The 20190-nt window shown below is 35.2% G+C and overlaps 4 protein-coding genes across 4 annotated transcripts; 2 read left to right on the top strand and 2 right to left on the bottom strand.

The window, feature by feature from the left end:
- Positions 1-969: 969 nt before the first annotated feature.
- On the bottom strand, positions 970-2554 carry LOC140814985 (uncharacterized). The gene is made up of 4 exons (XM_073174078.1): positions 2387-2554; positions 1444-1661; positions 1312-1357; positions 970-1181 (listed from the first exon to the last, which is right to left on the bottom strand). The coding sequence occupies exons 2-4, from the start codon at positions 1597-1599 to the stop codon at positions 1135-1137; spliced, it is 249 nt and encodes an 82-aa protein (XP_073030179.1). The 5' UTR covers positions 1600-1661; positions 2387-2554; the 3' UTR covers positions 970-1134.
- Positions 2555-3210: 656 nt separating this feature from the next.
- Positions 3211-4025, bottom strand: LOC140814984 (protein DMP2). Its single transcript, XM_073174077.1, has one exon. The coding sequence runs from the start codon at positions 3948-3950 to the stop codon at positions 3357-3359; it is 594 nt and encodes a 197-aa protein (XP_073030178.1). The 5' UTR covers positions 3951-4025; the 3' UTR covers positions 3211-3356.
- An 8794-nt stretch (positions 4026-12819) lies between these two features.
- On the top strand, positions 12820-16106 carry LOC140813601 (receptor-like cytosolic serine/threonine-protein kinase RBK2). Its single transcript, XM_073172188.1, has 9 exons — positions 12820-13115; positions 13666-13775; positions 13946-14338; positions 14441-14692; positions 14783-14937; positions 15064-15143; positions 15229-15364; positions 15473-15622; positions 15722-16106. The coding sequence occupies exons 1-9, from the start codon at positions 13081-13083 to the stop codon at positions 15851-15853; spliced, it is 1443 nt and encodes a 480-aa protein (XP_073028289.1). The 5' UTR covers positions 12820-13080; the 3' UTR covers positions 15854-16106.
- Positions 16107-16604: 498 nt separating this feature from the next.
- Positions 16605-20145, top strand: LOC140813603 (uncharacterized). Its single transcript, XM_073172190.1, is given in 4 exon segments — positions 16605-16814; positions 16907-17011; positions 18848-19011; positions 19014-20145. Coding segments are annotated over 2 exon segments (354 nt in total). The 5' UTR covers positions 16605-16814; positions 16907-17011; positions 18848-18849; the 3' UTR covers positions 19206-20145.
- The last annotated feature ends 45 nt before the right edge of the window (positions 20146-20190 follow it).

A 20190-nucleotide genomic window follows, 5' to 3' on the forward strand; every position in this document is an offset into this window, starting at 1 on the left:
CAATCCTTCTCCTTTTGGGGTTCATCACCTTAACACTAACATAAGCGATAAGTTTGTAACATCGCACAGACCTCGTTGGGCATTAGGATAAGTTCTACGAAGAAGGTGTTTACAACTGGGCGGACGGGCTGTGGAACGCCCCTTTACAAATCCGCAGCCAAGTACGACTCTGGGTGTGGCTGGCCTGCATTCTACGAGGGTTTCCCGGGAGCCATCTACTAATCTATGAGTGCTCAGTTTTCTAAACCATTTCTTTCAATTTCCACCCATCCTAGTTCATTCAGTTTCCCTTTCCGCCGGACCCTGATGGCAGGAGGACGGAGATAACATGTGCAGCATGCCGTGGGCACTTGGGGCATGTGTTCAAACGGGAGGGATTGAAAGTGCCTATGAATGAGAGGCACTGTGTTAGCAATGTTTCTATCAAGTTCTCTTCGGATCCATAGTGTTGATGCAGTGCGGTGGATTCACTAGTTGTGTGTACTTGGACGCACAACTATCTTATTACATCTGATGCTTGCCTGCCCAAACACTGATAGTTGTGTGTATTTTAATTCCGAACATCTTGAATTTCCATCAATGTTATATACATTCTTGCACCGAGAATATGCGAACAAAACTGTCTGAAACGAATCAAGTTCTAGTAAATCATCTCAACAAACTTTAGACTTTGATTGTGTAAACAATGTGAACTTGAGCTTGAATCTAACTCATTTTGCGACATTATCATGAAATTGATTTAAAACACCGAGTTCAAATTATATATATATAAATATTTTCATGCAGGATTACTTATACCGAAGTTTAAATATTTACGGTACGATGTTGTGTGAGGAGGACAGGCAAAACATCGTTCCAAGTGTCATATTTGCTGATGCGTGCACGCTAATACATGCGAGAAATGGCGTATCAAAATATGAGGGGATTTGAATTATATAAACATGATGTATGGAAAAAGAAGAAGCAAAGTCCTGGAAAACCCAAGTGGTTTGGTCATATATGAAGTAAAATTGTAAAAACAGAATGTCAACAATAGATAAAGAAGCAATTGTTTCTCTGCATCATTTTCACGAGAATTCTTTTTCCTCCCTTAAAAACCAATATAAAGGAGTGTTTATTAGCTTCACCTTATCATCAGCCATTTTTTCTTCTCTCGTTGCATGCCTTCAAAGCTTGAACTTCTGCTCAAAATTATTATAAATCAATGGTCAAAAATAAACGCCACGCCCCTTGTCCTAGGAGAAATTCAAACATGCCAGTATCTATGTTAAGCATATGCAAAATGTAAAGGAAAAATAAACAAATTAATACCCTTTTGGCAGGACTTCCAATTCCTGTTGGTATTTACCATACAATCCTGTAATCGCTAGAGTCAAGGATACCAAATTTACAGGTGCCTGCATCAGTGTTGTGTGTGTGTGGGTGTGTAGATTAACAAGAAACCTGCAATGCCAAGTAGTGAGAAGAGCATTCTCGAAGTTGCTTGACGTTGTCATCATCCTCATCTGCATCGTTTTGGTGAAGTACGGACGGTGACTGTGACCGGCCGGCAGGTGGCTGACTTTGCTGGCCGGTGCTGGGTTTAGGAGGTTGATCCATTTGCAGGGTATGAGCACTTTTATTTCGGGGATTAGTGGATTATATTAGTTAGCGACCACAAACTGCAAAATTCATTCGTCGCTGATTAACTAGTTCAAAGTGTGAGAAAGGAGGGATCGAGAGTGATTTTCAAGAGTCAACATGCTTGAAATTCTATATTACGAATTCGTATCGGCGGTCATGCAGCCAACAATCCAGTAAACTGATAAAATTCGTCTGAATATATAAGAGAAAATCCACTCCGTACTCTTTGATAAGTTAAAAATACTTGCAGGGAATCATTTTGTTCCGAAACACTTTTTCAAGAACAATTGTGTCTCGATCAATAATTCTAACATGAATGTACTAAGACAAGCAAAAAACATAAAAGGCATCAAAGGTGAATAATCTTACAGGAATATGGAAAATTCATTCAACAAACTAGACTATAAGCCATAGATCCGCAGGTTTATTTTGTTGGAAAAGTGCGACTCAGCGACATTATAATACATTGATTTATCAGTGTTGTCAATTAGAAAACTAAGAATTTCCCTAGTTTAAATATCAATATGCATATGCATATGATTCAGAACATTTATGCAACGAAATATTTTCGAAAATCGGTTTATCATTAAGCTGGAAAGATAAATGTCTGTTACTTTACAAGTTCGCTTCGAACTTTTGACAAACACCTTGCTTGCACGAAATGTATTTTCCAATAAAATCAGAATCACTCCGAATCCCACATTCCTCGTCAAAATCCCACAAAATTTTCGTCAAGTAAAACATTCATCGTCGCGAGAAAAACCTGAGGAAGATTTCAAAATCCTGCAGCGTGGACTGGTGATCCTAGCGCCAAACTCATGCAACCCAATCACGGTCAAATCATAAATATATAATCTAAAATATTTAATATTGGATCGATGGAGTGCTCTGCTAATATCGTTGTACTTTACAAAAACGTCATTGTGCATCAAAAGCAAGCTGTGAATATTATTTTTTATGGTAGATACTGTTAATGTTGTTAATAGAAAGTTCGGTCGAATGGTTCTATAAATTTATAGTCGTGTGTGAATGACATATTCTATGGATTTTAAAGTCTTATTTTGGTTGGAAAGAGAAATAATATTTGTTTCTACCTGAAACAGAATTACTTTATTAAATTTATATCTTAGTTGGATAATGAAGAATTGGTATTATCTAGTTTGTATGACATGCCTTATTGTTTTGTTTAAATGTGTTGATGATGGTGTAATAATTGTTTTGAGTTTTAATTTATTTCAATTTGTACATGTTTACTATAATGGCAAAAATTAAATATAAAAAAACAAATCTACACTAGGCAAATGTGTTGTTACAAATGTTTATATACTGCGTGCACAAATGCGTTGTTAATGCTTCCACGGCATGTGTAAATGTGCTGTCAATAAAGATTTCACAGCGTGCACAAGTGTGATATCTATAAACTTCTATGGTGTAATTCGCGCGATATCAATAATATTTTCTGGAGTACATCGCACGTTGTTAATAACTCTTGACTTTCAACAACTTTTAAGTTTGCGGCATGCGATATAAGTTGTGGAGAAGCCATTTGCGCGCTGCGGAAAATCAAATATGTTATAGTGAAATTAAATTAGATTTAAACTATGAACGGAAAGAATGAGAAAACAAATCGCACAACTATTTATTCAATACCGATATTATACAGAATTAAAAAAAAATACCAATATTATTGCAAATGACACACAATTCCACTTGATCAATAGTATAAACGCCCTTTAAGCTGAAGTGCTTGCAGATGGAGTTGAACTCCGGCTTGAAGGGTATCCTATTCCATGGCGTTTGTTTGGAAACACAACAAACAAAGACCCCGAAACCGCCACGATAACCGGTGGCAGCACCATCAACAACACCTTCTGTGTAGACTCAAACGATGGATAGAAGCATTCAACAGAGTTAGGGTCCAAAAGGGCCACAACTGCGAACACGATCAACGAGAAAAACGCGTGAACAAAGTCTCCAAACCGGAGTTTGTATGATGACAAGTTTTGTGAGGAGGAGGAAGAAGAAACAGGCCAGAGCCCGGTTCTTGTTGCAATGCCATAATGTATCTCTCCTTCGCCATCAGTGTAGCTATCGGTAAACGAGGCGAAACAACAAGAAAAGCCACAGATTGCGATCAGGATGCTTGATAAGTACTTGTTGATGGTGTGGCAATGGCCATTGTTTGTTAGGACAGGGTTGAGGAATTGGAACATGAAGACAGAGGCCGTAGGGAGGAGCTTGATGAGGTTGCCGAAACCGGTCAAGGTTTCTTGTGTGATGCTTTTGGTTGAACTTTTCTGTGATAAGTTGCTTGATTTCGATGACATTTTTTTATATGATTTTGTGTTTATTTTCGAAATGTTTGATATTTTATTTGTTGGTTTTTATTTCGGTATGGATTCGGGTTTTGTGCATTTTTATAGAGTTGGGAAAGTGGGACGGGGGTTTCTTTTAAGTAAATGGAATATAGAGCGAAGGAAATTTTGCGCTTTGCTTGCACTCTTCGAAAAGATGGGTACTCCATTCTTTACGATTTTGAGGAAATCTAGTACTTTATTTTATTTTATTGTTTTATTTTTAAAAATTTTCCAGTTAATTAGTGCACGTGTAAGTTAATTTATCCCCAAAAAAAATTGTATGCAAGTGCGTGAAGAGTTTGTTTATTAAAATAGTCAAACAAACTTGGGTCATATGATTCGAGAAAATTGATTTTTTTTTTTTTAAGAAGAAGATGATTCAAGATTTTAAAGAAAATCAATTTCTAAAATTCTTCAAATTAATAAAAATTATTGATCCTAACATTATTAATTATTCACTCAAATATTTTATTAAACCCAATATTTTTTAATTTTTTACTATATATAATACAAGATCATTATATACTAACTATATGAAATCATAATAATACAAGATCATTATATACTAAAATAATTTTAGATTTGCCTAAAACATCATTAATCTTATCGAAATAAATAAATGATTTTATTATATTATAATAATATTTTTATATTTTATTTTATTTCTTACTATTTCAATTTAAAAATTGTAGAACTTTTATGTTAAAATTTAAAAAATTATTTCATTCTTTATTAAAATTTAAAAAATTATTTCATTCTTTATTTTTTTTATGTTCCGTATATCCACTAGTTACGCAACCATCAATCCAACTAAACGGACTCGTGCGATATCACGTAAAACATATTAACTATGCATGCCAGGCAGAGGCAGCGGCAGCGGCAGCGGCGGAGAAAGTTTCTCATAACATAGCAAGAAATCCTGAGTGACTGCATCAAACCAACCATTATTATATGTTTAATTTACTATATAGTTTGAATTTTCTTTTCTTCCCCTTCTCTATATCCATAGAAATCAAGATTCACCATCCTTGAATTTTAACCAATTCTTCTGTAACTTATAAAATTTATATCCCATGATCCTCGTGCAGAGTTGAACGAATGAGTCACAAATTACAACATATTTCCACACCACTGTTAGGGAGAGAGAGTTTGCAACCACTGGCCGCAAGGTGCCAAAAGGAATAACAGATACAACTGGATGCGGCCTCCCAACCACATGATGAATAGAAACAATACATCACCAAGAACGTTGTGTTAATTCCCAAGCAACCACAACTTTCCTGGTCACATTCAAAGCTGCCTTGCAAAGGTTTGATCTATGAAGTTACGCGTTTTATACTTTTACCATCCATTTTGCCACGCAGACAATTGTATATCCATACGTAGTCAAGTCTATAAAATCCATTTATCAAGGCCAATTACGCACCTAGTGCTCGTTGAAAACAATCTCCAACCCCTTTCAAGTTCTTGGGGTTCCCCAGGCATTTGAGAACTTCTGAAGTGAATGGTATTTGTCTTGTTGAGACAAGAATGGGAGCCATAATCACAGTTTCCACGAGAAGCCTTGCTTCATCCATGGGAGCTTATGGTTACCGTAAATCCAGGAACACCCAAGAACCCAAAAAAGAGAAAAAGGCAAAAAAAAAAAAAAAAAAAAAGCCATCCAAAACAAAATAGAGAAAACAAGAACCAATTTGTTCTAAATAAATCATGTTATAACATGCTAATAGATACTGTGTCTCTTATTACTTCATAGTTGATACAACATGCAAATTTCTTGTACGCGTATCATCAGCAGTACAGATAAAGCTAAAAACAAATTACAAAACCAAATTTCTAAAGCAAATATGAAAAGGGCAAGTGACCGTTTCGCCAATTACGAAGCAAAATCATAGCTGATACCACTTCTCAAGACGAAAGTCTTTCTTCGAGCTCGAATCAAGAGGCCCCACTACAATTAAGTTTTTGCCTTTCTTCTTCATTGATAGCCATTCCACTGCTTCAGCCTATTAATCTCAAGTTCAAACAACCCCACCCAAACGACAATATATCCTATTTTACATAATTAAAAGCTACTACGAGAGAAACATAATCTAAATCTAGATAACAGCAGCAACCCACCTCACAACGCACACAAGAAAAAAGAAAATGTAACAACCACAATAATTTTAACCATTTTTGACGAAATCGCTTCATTTTGATCATATTTCCAGATTTAGTAAACCCTCAATCCGTATTGGAAAAAATATCTACGGATATGGTTCGAGGTATCAAGGAAATTGGAGCCCATGAAGCGAATTTCCAAACTTTTCACATCTGATGCCATAATTAATCGAGGCGAAGCAAACGCCTCAAGTCCCTCGAAGCCGAATCATCAAACAAGTTGAATTCACCATGTACAAGTTGCTTCATAAAAAACGACGGCACGGGCACAGATCTAGGAGAAGGTGATGAGTAAAAGGCAGAACCGGAATACCCGCCTGCCAAAGCCTGCACGTTGATCCGCTTCGGTACCATCAAAGGTGAAACCGGTTCGACCAGATCAGGATCACGAACTTCCAGATCCACCAGCGGTTTTTGATTCGGAGAAGTGGATTCAGACTCTCCGACCTCGATATTAGAAGTGAGCGGGCCCAACGCTTCTCCCCTTCTCAATAGAGTCACCTGGCCCATAACGAGCCTTCTGTCACTGACGCCATCCTTTCGCCGTGGCTCCGCGGATGTTGGTTTCTTCGCCTTCGTCCCCTTGTGAAATTTTGTCTGGTCCGATTTGGGAGAAGCCTTCCTGTAAACCGCGGAGTTTCCCTTCCGATCCACGGTCCTCACAAGATTCCTCCGGCGATGAAACGGCACGGGTGGAACCTGAGTATCAGTCAATAGATCTTGTGGCTGCATAACCTCCGTGCCCATTTTTCTCACGAAAACTAAGATTAAAGAAATCTATAACACAGCACGGAAAATATTCCGAGATACGGAATACAAGAACAATAGAGGTTAATCCGTAAGCCGAATGAAATTCCCGCTTCTGGAAAGCGTAAAGGAAACCCTAATTTTGTCGGTAATTTTTTTGTTCATGAATAACGTGGGGGAGGCGGTTGGTTGATAAATAGGAGAGAAGTTTCCGCCGACTGTGTCTCCCTAGCGTTATGAATAGGGCAAGTACGACAGAGAGAATCATTTAACTTAAATTAAATTTAGGGCTACTTCCATTTACTCGGTCGTCTATTCAAATTTCAACACCTTGAACCTTTGTATTATTATTATGGTAAAAATTTATGTGAGACGATCTCACGGGTCGTATTTGTGAGACGGATCTTTTATTTGGGTCATTCATAAAAAAATATTACTTTTTATTTTAAGAGTATTATTTTTTATTGTGATATGGATAGGGTTGATCCGTCTCACAGATTAAGATCCGTGAGACGGTCTTACATGAGACTTACATAAAAACTAATTTATATCGTAAAATCGAATTACTAAAAATCTTAACATTTAGATATAATATAAATTATTAATTTCGATTTTATCATTCTTCATTATGTCATTAACCTTCCGGCACTGAGTAAGCATCAGCCCCCATACATGATCTTACGATTTTGTGATACATACATACGATATCGTCAATAATATTTCCTTACAATTTTAATTATTATCATAATATTTTAGTAATTCACATGATCGATCAAATTATTTTAACTAGTCACTATGTAAACATATTGTATAACTAATAATAATAATAATTAATATTTTTATGGTTTATACGTTTGAATCATATATCTATCTCCTAAAATTTTACTTAAGTTTTTGTGTTCTATATCTCGATAATCATTATCAATGTGCTCCTTAGGTTATTTTTTAAAAACAAATTATGAATAAATGTGTTAAGAGTGAGTTTCGTGTGAAACCGTCTTACGGATCCTAATATGTGATACTAGTCAATCATACCTGATACTCACAGGAAAATTTCAGGTCCGCTTCCAACAAGTGTCACTAGTACAGACGCAGGGTTTTGAAATTATCTTGAGCCTGAAATCACGAAAAAGACCGTTAAAAGGGGCTAGGAGGGTGTCCTGGCGTAACCCCTCCGACACTCAAGTCAGTAACTGAGGATATATGGAGGGGAGCAGCTAAGGGTGCTGCTGAAAACAATATATTGAATGAATCAACTGAATACTAAAACCTAGTATTTAAGTCAGTAACTTAGGATATATGGGGGGAGCAGCTAAGGGTGCTGCTGAAAACAATATATTGAATGAATCAACTGATTTATAAGAGAATACTTGGACCCTTGATGAGCTTGTCTTCCATTTGGGTTTGGGATTGGCCAGGGGTAGTGGGTCCATCTCTGGGGTATCAATACCTATATTCACAATAAAAAGTAATACTCTTAACATAAAAAATAATATTTTTTCATGGATGAACTAAATAAAATATTTATCTCACAAATACGACTCATGATATCGTCTCACACAAATTTTTGTCATATGTTAATTGGGTCACATGCATGATTGAAAGAGTATAATGATAAATCAACACTCAACAGGGGATGTCGTTTTTGAATGATTCAATAAAATATGCCCTCATTTTGGTTTTTTGATGAAGTAATAGATAATAATCCCCCATTTTCCGGAGTGTTTAATTTGACGGTGTTAATAATTGATAAATGGATATGATCCAGGAATTAGTTCTAGATCTCTCATATTTCAATACAAAATTGCATTACATGTTAATGATGCAATAACTAAAATCTCGTCACAACATAGAAAAAAAAATTCCACAAGTAACTGGATCCGAATGGGTCGGTAATTACTTGGGTCAAAGTGTTTGACCCGAAACCATGACCATAACTGCCTTAGTTACGGTTTACGGGTAGAAAATCTACGAGTGGGTTATTTTAATTTTTTAATTTATTTTAAATCAACTGTCACGCTTTGTATTCAAATATTTGGAATGACCATTGAAAAAAAATTTCACATATGAGTATTACACGTCATTAGATTGATAGTTCTTGAAACAATAAAAAAGATTGTTTGCATATAAATGTTTTAATGAATCACAAGATGCAAGTTTTTTGTTATTTTTAGAATAATATGGTCTAATTGCTCAAGCTTTTATTTTTTTAAAAATATTAGTGCAAATACTTCTAATATTAAGTTAGCTTATTCAAAAAATGTAAATGATCGTTAGGTGATAGATTTTTTCATATTAGGTGCAAATGTCATATTTTAAATTTTTTGTTTAAGATGAACACAACAGTTTAGAATCAAATATTCAACCAATTAGGACAACAATTAATTATCTAAGAGCACATCCGCAAGTTATGAAATAATGAGACAATTTTCAAAATAAATGGTACGAGACTTAAATTGTTTGCACGAGATGTTCCAATAATTCAATATATAAATTGTTATTATCGTATTTGAATATAAATATTTATATTTTTTCAACTACATGTTCAAGCTCGTTATATTCATTTGTTTTCGAATCAATAAAGCGTGCCAAAAACTTGTGTGAGACGGTCTCACAAGTCGTATTTTGTGAGACGGTTATCTTATTTGGGTCATCCATTAAAAAATATTACTTTCTATGCTAAGAATATTACTTTTTATTGTGAATATCGGTAGGATTGACCCGTCTCACAAATAAAGATTCGTGAGACCGTCTCACAAGAGACCTACTCATAAAACATATGCATTGGTATTTGTGAAAATTTTAAAAAAATTAAGGATTTTAATGACCGATTATCCGATATTTATTATCATACTTCTTATTTAATTTTAACATATTACAATATTTCACGTATTTTTAGTGACATATTAAATATAATGATGATATTTTAGTTCGATGTGTTTATGTCATGAAAGCAAAGTAAGACAAATATTTTTTTAGAAATTCCTAAAATATTTTGATGTGATTTTGGTTTAGATCATAGACTTAAAATTAGATGATTTACAAGAAGTGCTAACATAAAATTATGATTAATTATACATTACTATGAAAACGGTTTCATCTATCTCATTGATTTTGTTTAATATTATAACTCGTTTATTTGATATTTACAATGAATATAACACGAAATATGGTAGACAAATTGTTTCATATGAACCACAATCCACTACCATCAATAATACCACTTCTAAACTTATTAAACACAATTTTTATTAAGGAAACAGATGAAACTTCAACAAGGATCCTCAAGTACCACTACTTTTGATTTTATGATGCAGATAATGAAACGTTCGACGTATTATTGAGATAATTATCGGAAAAAACAGAAGTATATCCAATTTTGTATATAATAGCAAAAAAAAAAAACTAGCTTGTCTCGTTTCAATGTTACAGTGGAACAAATTTTTAATGTATGCGAAAATACACTAAATGGTAGACAGTCTCGCTTAAAGCCAGAAAATTTGGAAGTCCAATGCATCTTATATAATTATACTATATATAAGTGCAAGCATTTTTTATTTTTTATTTTTTATTTTTTTTCTTAATTTAAATGTTTATTTTCATAATAAAACTTTTTTTAAAAAAAACCCAAAACCCGCGGTTAACTAGACCTGGATCTGAACCGCCAGTTTTGTGAACTTGATTGACCAAGTCTAGGTGTAGAATAAAATAATCTTAGTCTCAATTTCAGTATCATTATTTAGAAACTAAAATCAATAACTGATCTCTAAATCAAATATTCTCATCCAAGCGCAACCTAAATCTCTCTGTTTTAAAATTTTAGTGATATTCTCATCCAAGCGCAACCATACCCATATTCACAATAAAAAGTAATACTCTTAGCATAAAAAATTATACTTTTTCATGGATGACCCAAATAAGATATCCGTCTCACAAATTTGACTCGTGAGACCGTCTCACACAAGTTTTTGCCTGGAAGAACTCCACCCTTTTCAATGGCTATTTATGTCTACAAGTGTTTAATTTATTCAATTAATTGACTTTATAAATTAAATTCTTATTCAGAAAATACCATATTTCTTGTATAAAAAACGATAAAACCATAACATTAACTTATACATACATTATATTTGCATTTTGTGTTTGCTAGGCAAGCGAACGGCCCTTCATATTTCGTTTTCCATCACTTGTAAACGCTCACTCGCAGAAACAAGCCAAAAAACATTTCTTATCCAAGCACTCCTCCATCATAATTCACCTTAAATTAACATGAACGATCCATGGTTTGTAATTCTGGAAGTGGTTGTAATTGGGAGACAAATTCAAAAATTTTGGTAAGTGTCCCAAGTTGTGTGAAAGTAATTTAAATATTGAGATCTGGGAATTTAAGATTTTTTATTAGAATAAGTGATGATGAAATATTACATTGAATCTACGGGAAATTTGGGTTCAGTCCCCAGCCGTCATTTTTTTTTGTGTTCAGTCCCTAGGTATTTTTTTAGTACCACATTTCCACATGAAGTGTACCACATTTCCACATGAAGTATACCACATTTTGTATGACATAGTACCACAATTTTATGGGTAGGGAGTGAAGCCAAATAAATTTTTGGATTGGGGATTTTTCACAAACTTCCCCTTGAATCTACAATTATAAAATATCATAATAATCCATTTTATGTGACAGTTCAACGAACTCAGTTACCTTTAGGGATGTCAATGGGTCCAGGTTTTACCCCGACTCACAATGAACTCGCGTGTATGAGGTGGGTTTGGGCATACTAAATAGGTCGTGGGGTGGGTCTTGGGTCCAATTTTTCAGACCCATTCAGATATGGGGTGGGTCATGAGTTCTATAATATCCGCCCCATACCCACCCCATATATGTAGATATAATATTTTCGGGTTTTAATTTTATTAATTTTTATTTTTTTAGTACCTCATCTCAACCATAAAGATCTTAACTATTCCTGTGTTAACTGTTGCATTTGAATCTGTTTTTAGCAGTAGTGGAAGAATAGTTGGTTATCATCTTAGTAGACTTAAATATTACATACTCACTGATTTTATATTGATCTGTTTAAATTATGTTATGACTTATTTTTGGAGATGTCAAGATTTTTTTGAAGAGTTAGCAACTCTTTTTTATATATAATTTTTTATGCCGTGAAAATACTTTGTTTGTTATTATTAAGTGTAGTCGAAAACGTGAATTAATTTTCCACAATGTTGTATTTAGAGGCTTGTATGTTTCATAATTTAGTCATGTGGGAAGAAATATTACTTTTTTATTTTAAAAAATTCGGGTCTCACGGGTCTCATGGGTCTACCCGGTCCCGTTTCGTATTCGAGGTGGGGTGGGTCCGAAAAATATTTAACCGGGGTGGAGCGGGTAATGGGTCCAAGTTTTTTTCATGGGGAGGGTCTTGGGTTTAGCCAAATCCGCCTCATACCCGTCCCATTGACATCTCTAGTTACCTTGAATATCAATCAAATTCAAACTAAAGAGTTTGGACAAGGTTTAGCTAATTAACACGTGATTTATAGGATATTGTGTGAGTCCGAAAGTTTATTCAATGGACCTAAGACAACGATTGTAGGATTCATCGTTATAAAAAAAATGGCAAAAACACATGTGAGACGATCTAACGGGTCGTATTTTGTGAGATAGGTCTTTATTTGGGTCATCCATGAAAAAAATATTATTTTTTATGCTACGAGCATTACTTTTTATTGTAAATATCGGTAAAGTTGACCCGTCATACAAATTAAGATCCGTGAAACGGTCTCACATTCGACCAACTCATAAAAAATTTGTAGGTGATTGCTCAAATATCTTTATATTATTATAAAATTCAATTATTATCAAAATGTAGGATAAATTATATATAGTATAAATATTGGTATTTTCCGTGTGCGCATAGTGTTCGTGACCAGCATGTCACTCCCTGTCCGTAGTTTTTTGCATGCATCCCGTGTCAGCATCGTGTCTTCGAATCTCTTCGGGGAATTCAACATAGGAGAATCCGAATTTTCGGCAGGAAGATCTTCCATATAACGTGGACAATGGGAAGCGCACCACTATTCTATTTCTCATCGTCTCTCTCTCTCTCTCTATCATCTCTCATTCTGAATCAGAATTTTGCAGAGCTGAGCATTGGTTCCTGAGACACCCTGTCTCCCGGGAACCATGGAAAATAACCATGAAACCTTCACCCTTCCACGGTAATTATACTCTACGGATATCGTTTCTTTTTTGTTATATTCTGTCAATATAGAAGATATATTTCAACAATATTCCTACGAAAAGTTCCACGTTTGTCTTTGTCTGTTTCTTTTGGGTATTCGTTTGTTTTGATTGTTTCACATGCATGATTTCAAGACTCTGTCATAGCGCGGATGCGATAAAAGCTGTGGGCAATGTCATCTTGGTACCTGTAAATGTTAGTTAGCCATTGATCATGAATCAACCGGGCCTACCTGATGAGTGATTATGGCGAAGTTTGTGTTATTAGGGTGAAATAAAAATCTTACATAGTTATAAAAGAGATGATTAAAGTTCTGGGTTTTTCTTTTTCGATTTTCCATCTCTGGGTTGGCCATGCTCAACTGCTAACCAATAGGAGGTACAAAAAATGTCTTGCTGCAAAACAAACGAACGATTTTTGAATTTTTGTATGATTATTTCCAAGAATATACTGCTATATTGTATCCTGGTCCAAGTATTGAATTGTAGTAGTACATGTAAGTAATCTAATAGGTTCTCAAATGACAGGGAAAGCGAGAATGCATGCAATATTGCTGTTGAAAGTTCTGAAGGAGAACTTTTGGTGATTGGACAGACATTGCTTGTTCCTGCTTCCTCCATTTCATTCTCTGATAGTGGTAATGATCTCAAGTATTTTGGTAATATTTTCTCTTATTTTCTAGTTAACTACTGGATGGATCAGCTGAGTTATAAATATATACATTTTGTATGATTTTATTGGGTCTTCTTTTACAAGGTAAATGGTAATTAAATTCCACTGAAACTGCAATCTTGAATTGTGACTTAGATTTGAAGGATTTAAGTGTGGAGGAAGTACTAATAGAAGAATGCTCACTTCGAGAAGAAAATGGGGAGGCGGCAAAGCCAGAAACGGTGGTTAGTAATTCAGTGACAAGAACATTAGATCTAGAGCCTAAAACAAATGGGAAATCCGATTCACAGTGGAAAGGGTTCATTCGGAAACTTAAGAAGGGGCCAACGATGAATTTACATTCCTTCCATCCTAGCATATTTAACCTTCCTTCGATCAAGAAACTCTCGAGAAGACGAACAAGGAACACACAAAGCTTGCCAGCATTGCCTACCCAGATAGAAGCCGACTTGTACTATTGCTTCGAAACTTCTTGGAAAAGTTTCTCTCTTTCAGATCTCGAAGAAGCAACCAATAATTTTAGCCATGGTATGTGGTTGGAAAGATCCTCGGTGTGAATGGATAAACTGCAAATTATTATTAATGTCAAGAAAATGTAAAGATTATGAGTTTTATTAATTATTTGGATAGATAACCTAATTGGGGAGGGAGGCTATTCTGAAGTTTACAGGGGACACCTAAAAGATGGGCAACTAGTAGCCGTAAAAAGGCTAATTCGGGGAACTCAGGAGGAAATGACGGCAGACTACTTATCCGAGCTCGGTATTCTAGTGCATGTTAATCATCCAAACATTGCGAATGTTATTGGATACGGTGTTGAAGGAGGGATGCACCTTGTTCTTCCTTTGTCTCCACATGGGAATTTAGCATCTTCCCTGAACGGTTCGTCCCTCATCCTGCGACAAGAAAACGAGCTTCTAGATATTCAAGAATCTCATATTTATTTAGTTTCGTTTTGCATTATTTGTGCAGGCAAAAATGACAAACTGGCATGGAATGTAAGATACAATATTGCTCTGGGAATTGCATCTGGGCTTTCATATCTTCACGAAGGCTGTCAACGAAGAATTATCCATAGAGATATCAAGTCCGCAAATATTTTGCTCACTGAAGATTTTGAACCTCAGGTAGCGAACAGTATATGCAAAATTCTTGTGCAGCAATCCATTATCTCTATGTGAATTTGATGTAGAGGGGTTGACATTAAATTTTTGGTGGTTATTCACTTTAGTACTTTGATGTTTTTACTACAGATTTCTGATTTTGGGCTTTCGAAGTGGCTGCCTGATAACTGGACTCACATTACCGTTTCACAGTTTGAAGGCACGTTTGGGTACGTGACTGTATTAAATAAGCCAGAAATTGTTTATAACGCTTGAAATCTTATGATCACAATACTTCAACCTTTTTCTTATCAGCTATCTCCCTCCCGAGCTTTTCATGAATGGAACAGTTGATGAAAAGACCGATGTTTATGCTTATGGAGTGCTATTGTTAGAGCTCATTAGTGGTCAACCAGCTCTAGATGAATCACGCAATAGCCTTGTGATGTGGGTATGTTTGCTTGTAGACAACAACCATTCTCTTACATGATAAAAATCTGGATACTAGAACTTGTCTTTCAACCAAGAGATGCATTCTAATCCGATTGAAAATTTTCAGGCCAAACCTTTGCTGAGCAGAAAAAGTATAGTGGAACTGGTGGATCAATCACTAGATGGCGTCTATGACTATGACCAAGTCGGTCGAATGTGTATGGTTGCCTCCTTATGTATTCATCACAATTCATCAGAAAGACCTCAAATGAGCCAGGCATGACATTTTGTTTTGCAAGCACTTTGAGAGACTTGCGAGGTAAAAACGCTAATACAATCAACTAATTAGTTTGAATGATTCTTGAATGGGATGCAGGTTGTGAGGATGTTAAAATGTGGTGAAGGCATCACTCAAGGCAAGAAGAAGTTCCAAAAACGGCCTGCACTCAAGAGGACATACCCCTTGGAGCTAATTTCGGAAGACGAATGCAACTCTGACAAATTTTGAAGCATGCGGGCAAAGAACCATTTTACCGACGGTGTGCATAGACTCGTTCCTACAAAATTCTTCTGAATTTTACCTAGAATACATAGTATTCATGATGGGACAGTTCATCAAATGAAGAGATAGAGTAGAAGTGAATTGTATGTAATTTACTTGTGGATACTCTGTGAATGAGTTGAGTTAGTGTGTAGGAAATAGACATAATGGGAACAAACATAGGTTCCATTTTTACTACTTTTAGGGCTAACATTTCATATCTTCTTGCTTCAAAATAACATCACTTTTTATTTATAGAACCTAATAATTAATTGACCGGCAAGCCTCTTACAATGATGGATAGGGTTCAGATTCAAACAAATATTTTCCACAAGAGTAAAATTTAACATTCCACTAATTTGGTTGGTTGGTTGGTTGTAAAGATTAAAAAAATGGAAAAAAATACCCATTGTGTAATCAACGGACATTTAAATCCCCGTGTTTTTGAAAAATCAACTATATATAAAATGAGAAATTGATCTTTAATCTCCAGCCGTCGATTTTTTTTGTGTTCAGTCTCTGAGTACTTTTTTAGTACCTACATTTCCACATGAAGTTACCACATATTGTATGACATAGTACAACAATTTTGTAAATAAAGAGTGAACCAATGAAATGGATTGATTGAGGATTTTTCACGACTCCACTTTTAAAAAACGTTGGGTGCGAAAGTCTATTAATTTTACACATGAAGTTTTGTGTTTTTTGAATTTCACGATGGTGTAAAAATGCTATTTATCCTCGGTATTGTCGCACAATTAAATTTGACTAACAAAATCAATTAAAGAAAGATATAACTTGGAGATTCCATATTTTAGGGCCGCGATTTGAGAGTTTATTGACTGCGGTACGGTTGCAATTATGTTTTAGAGCATTTGTGTATGAAGGTTTTCTAACGGACGAGGAATGTAACCATTTGATCTCGCTGGTGAGTTTAGAATTGATTAAAGAGATGGCGATCCTTTATGGTTTTAATTATTTGTTTGTTTTGTGATTTGTGGGATTTCGTAATGAAATTAGGCAAAAAACGAGTTGAAGAGGTCAGCTGTGGCGGACAGTGAGTCTGGAGAGAGTAAGCTGAGCGAAGTGCGGACTAGCTCTGGAATGTTCATCCAGAAGGAAAAGGTTTGGTTTTCTTTCTTTTCTTTATTTTTTACAAGTTTTTATCATCTGATTTTGCTTTGACGTGATAATTTTTTTGTTGTGTTTTTTGAACATATGTTTATTGGACTGTTACTGGTTTCTTGTTATGATGGCCTCGCCCAAAATTTAGTAGATGGAGTTATGTTTGGTGAGGGTGGCATTTACTACATTCTGGAGACAAAGCTTTCACCTTTTAGAAAATTATATATGAAAATATTAAATTTTCAAGTGAGGGTGATTATACCCCCTGCTAGTTTCCTCCTTGTTGGCAGTCATCACAATTATGCATCTGCTGCTATTGAATTTATCATCTTTTCTCTCTTTTAGATGAACTTATGCAGATTGAGGTTTCTGCAATCTACAATGCTTCTTAAGTCACTGTTTTGAAGAGGAAAATGGTAGATTTGAGAATTGATTCCATCCAGCCTGTCATTACGAGTTTCGACTTGGATTTGTTTGAGAGGCCTTGGTACTATTGTATTTCTTGTTTTAGTGCCATCAATCCATGCATGCAAAATGTAACACTGTTCATCCTTCAGTTCAGTTGCTTTTACTTCTATCATATATATCCAGATTTACCTGATGCTAAAAGCTGTTGTATTGTTTGGCTGAATGGTGAAATTTGGTAAAATATTATGAACAAAGTTTGAAAATATCTATAAGTTCAAACTTGTCTGAATCTGGTGAAGCTCGGGAAAGTTAGTGTATTAATTTGTACTGAATATTTTTTTTGAATAATTAGTTCTTAATGTTTGAGAAGCAGTAAGTCGTGTTTTTTCTGCGTGAATAAGGGCAACAGAGAGTTTAATCCTTGATAGCCTCAACATTCTATTATCATTTATTATTAGAACAAGTCTCGATGATAGTGCTTACTTTCATATTAGTTTATTTAAGGTTAAATTAAAATACTTGGAGAAATAATCCCCGCATATGAATTACTAACATGTGATGTTTTTTCTATCTTTTTTCTTGGCTGTAATGAATGTATCTGATATTATATTGTGATCTTCTTGAAAGGCTAAGTTGCTTTCAGTTATCATTAATTCATGTTATTACGTGTCCATTTGAGATCTGAGTCCTACCATAATGCCAGTGGCATTGATGCAATCTTTTTCAAGTTGAAATAGTATTCAACCTACAGGATACAATATTTATCATATATATCAAAATAAAATCTTTGCTCCCTCCTCCCTTGTATTGACAGAAATGATATTCAGCTCACCCATACAGATTCCTTACACCTTTATATGGACGTTTGGCTCAGTTTTACTGGTAAAAATGCTAATGTATCGTAATCATGTTGTGTTGGTGGAGAGATCTTGGGTGTGTTTGATGACAACTCACTGATCTTTGACGCTCCTCTTTAGAGACTAGGGAAACACTTTGTTGATAGGAGGCATAATATCCAATGGTAGTAATTGGCTTCGGATTTGAGTATAAGATTCTCATGCATTAACAACTTCAGTGATATTCAACCTACAAGATAAATCTTTGTTCCCTCCTCCCTTGTATTGACAGGACCCACAAAAGTTGTTTCTTGGGAGTTTTTGAAGTGACAGTTGTCTACCCGGATTTGCCGACTACCCGGATCCTCTCAAATTGAGTAATCTCATTTCTTTGGCTATGTCAGCTTGATTTTGAGCTGAATATCATTTCTGTCAATACGATAAACATTGTATCCTGTAGGTTGAATACTATTGAATTGATTATGCATGAGAAACTTAGATTTGATCTTGCCTCTCTTTTGGCTCACTTGATTGACCTTAAGTTATGCAGAAGGGGCTGTTCATTTGCTTTCCTTTTAATTTTTTTTAACAGAAATGGTTATCCCTCCACCTTCAAGGCCAGAAAGGCTAACAAAATTTCTGAAACCGTATGTCCTGAGGATGCACTTTACAAACAAATATGTCAATGCTCAAGTTGTTCACACCCCGTCTGCAACGGTAGCCTCTGCTGCCAGTACACAAGAGAAGGTCCTGAGACGAGCATGGAAAAGGCACAAGAAAGCACAAGAGAAGTAGCTGCAGCTGCAAAAATTGGAAAGATACTCGGGGAACGGCTGCTACTTCAGAACATACCTGCTGTTTCAGTTTTCTTGAAGAAGGATCAGAAATATCACGGTAAAGTTAAAGCTGTAATTGACTCGTTAAGGGATGCAGGAGTCAAATTGCTGTGAACATGTGAGAACTTTAGTTATCTTGCATCTGATGCTACTTTAAAAAACCAAAACAAAAACAAATTTAAGTTCATACTTTGTGGTTGTATTTTTTCTCAGACAATGAAATGAGAGTAGATCAGTCTGAAGGGATAATAACACTGGGTAACTCTGAATTTTTTACTCTGTATTAATAATCATGTTCATGTATTTTGCTTTTTGTTAGCCTTTTTAATCTAAAAAATCACAATTCTTGATGCCAGCAGAAAGATTTATCTTTTTATTCATTGTCTACTTCTGAGGCTGTGCCTCAACTTTTTTTGGAAAATAAAACATTGGACTATTGTATCCAATTACCAACTCGATATGGTGTATGTGTAAGACTTTAAGCTGTAGTTTTTGTATCCAAATTGGTCCTAAGTGTCGCATCTAAGAAATCATATTTCTGGATGCTGGCAGAAATATCGTCTTTTAAACTAAGTAAAGATCATCTTTGAAAGTAGTTATAAAATGATCCGAATAATTTTTGAATATCTGGTAACAAAGTCAATGTGCTATACCGTACATTATTTTTTGGGAAATTGGTAGGCAAAGTTTTGTTTTGACCAATAATTCTTATGGGTATAGTTTAAGGAACATTAATGAACGATCTTTAAGATTTTTGGTGGGAACTGCACAGATTCAGATGCAAATTGCGAAAGATGGGCTTCTCTTGGGGAATGCAACAAGAATCCAGAATATATGATCGGATCATCAGATCTTCTTGGATATTGCTGGAAGAGTTGCAATGTGTGTTGAAGTTACGCCTTCCACTCAAAACACTTTCATCGGCAATTCACCTGTTTACGTTGGTTTTGTTTCTGAATCCTTACGTAATTATTAATTTTTTTTAATTACCAGAAAAACGTCTGTTTTGATATTCCGACTTCACACTGTCTAAAAAGTTTTGTTCTGTGCTCGACTTCAAATAATGACCCGAAAACTGTTCCCTTTTGCGGGGGGCGTA

This window comes from Primulina eburnea, chromosome 15 (genome assembly GCF_022965805.1).
Source record: "Primulina eburnea isolate SZY01 chromosome 15, ASM2296580v1, whole genome shotgun sequence".
NCBI lineage: Eukaryota > Viridiplantae > Streptophyta > Magnoliopsida > Lamiales > Gesneriaceae > Primulina > Primulina eburnea.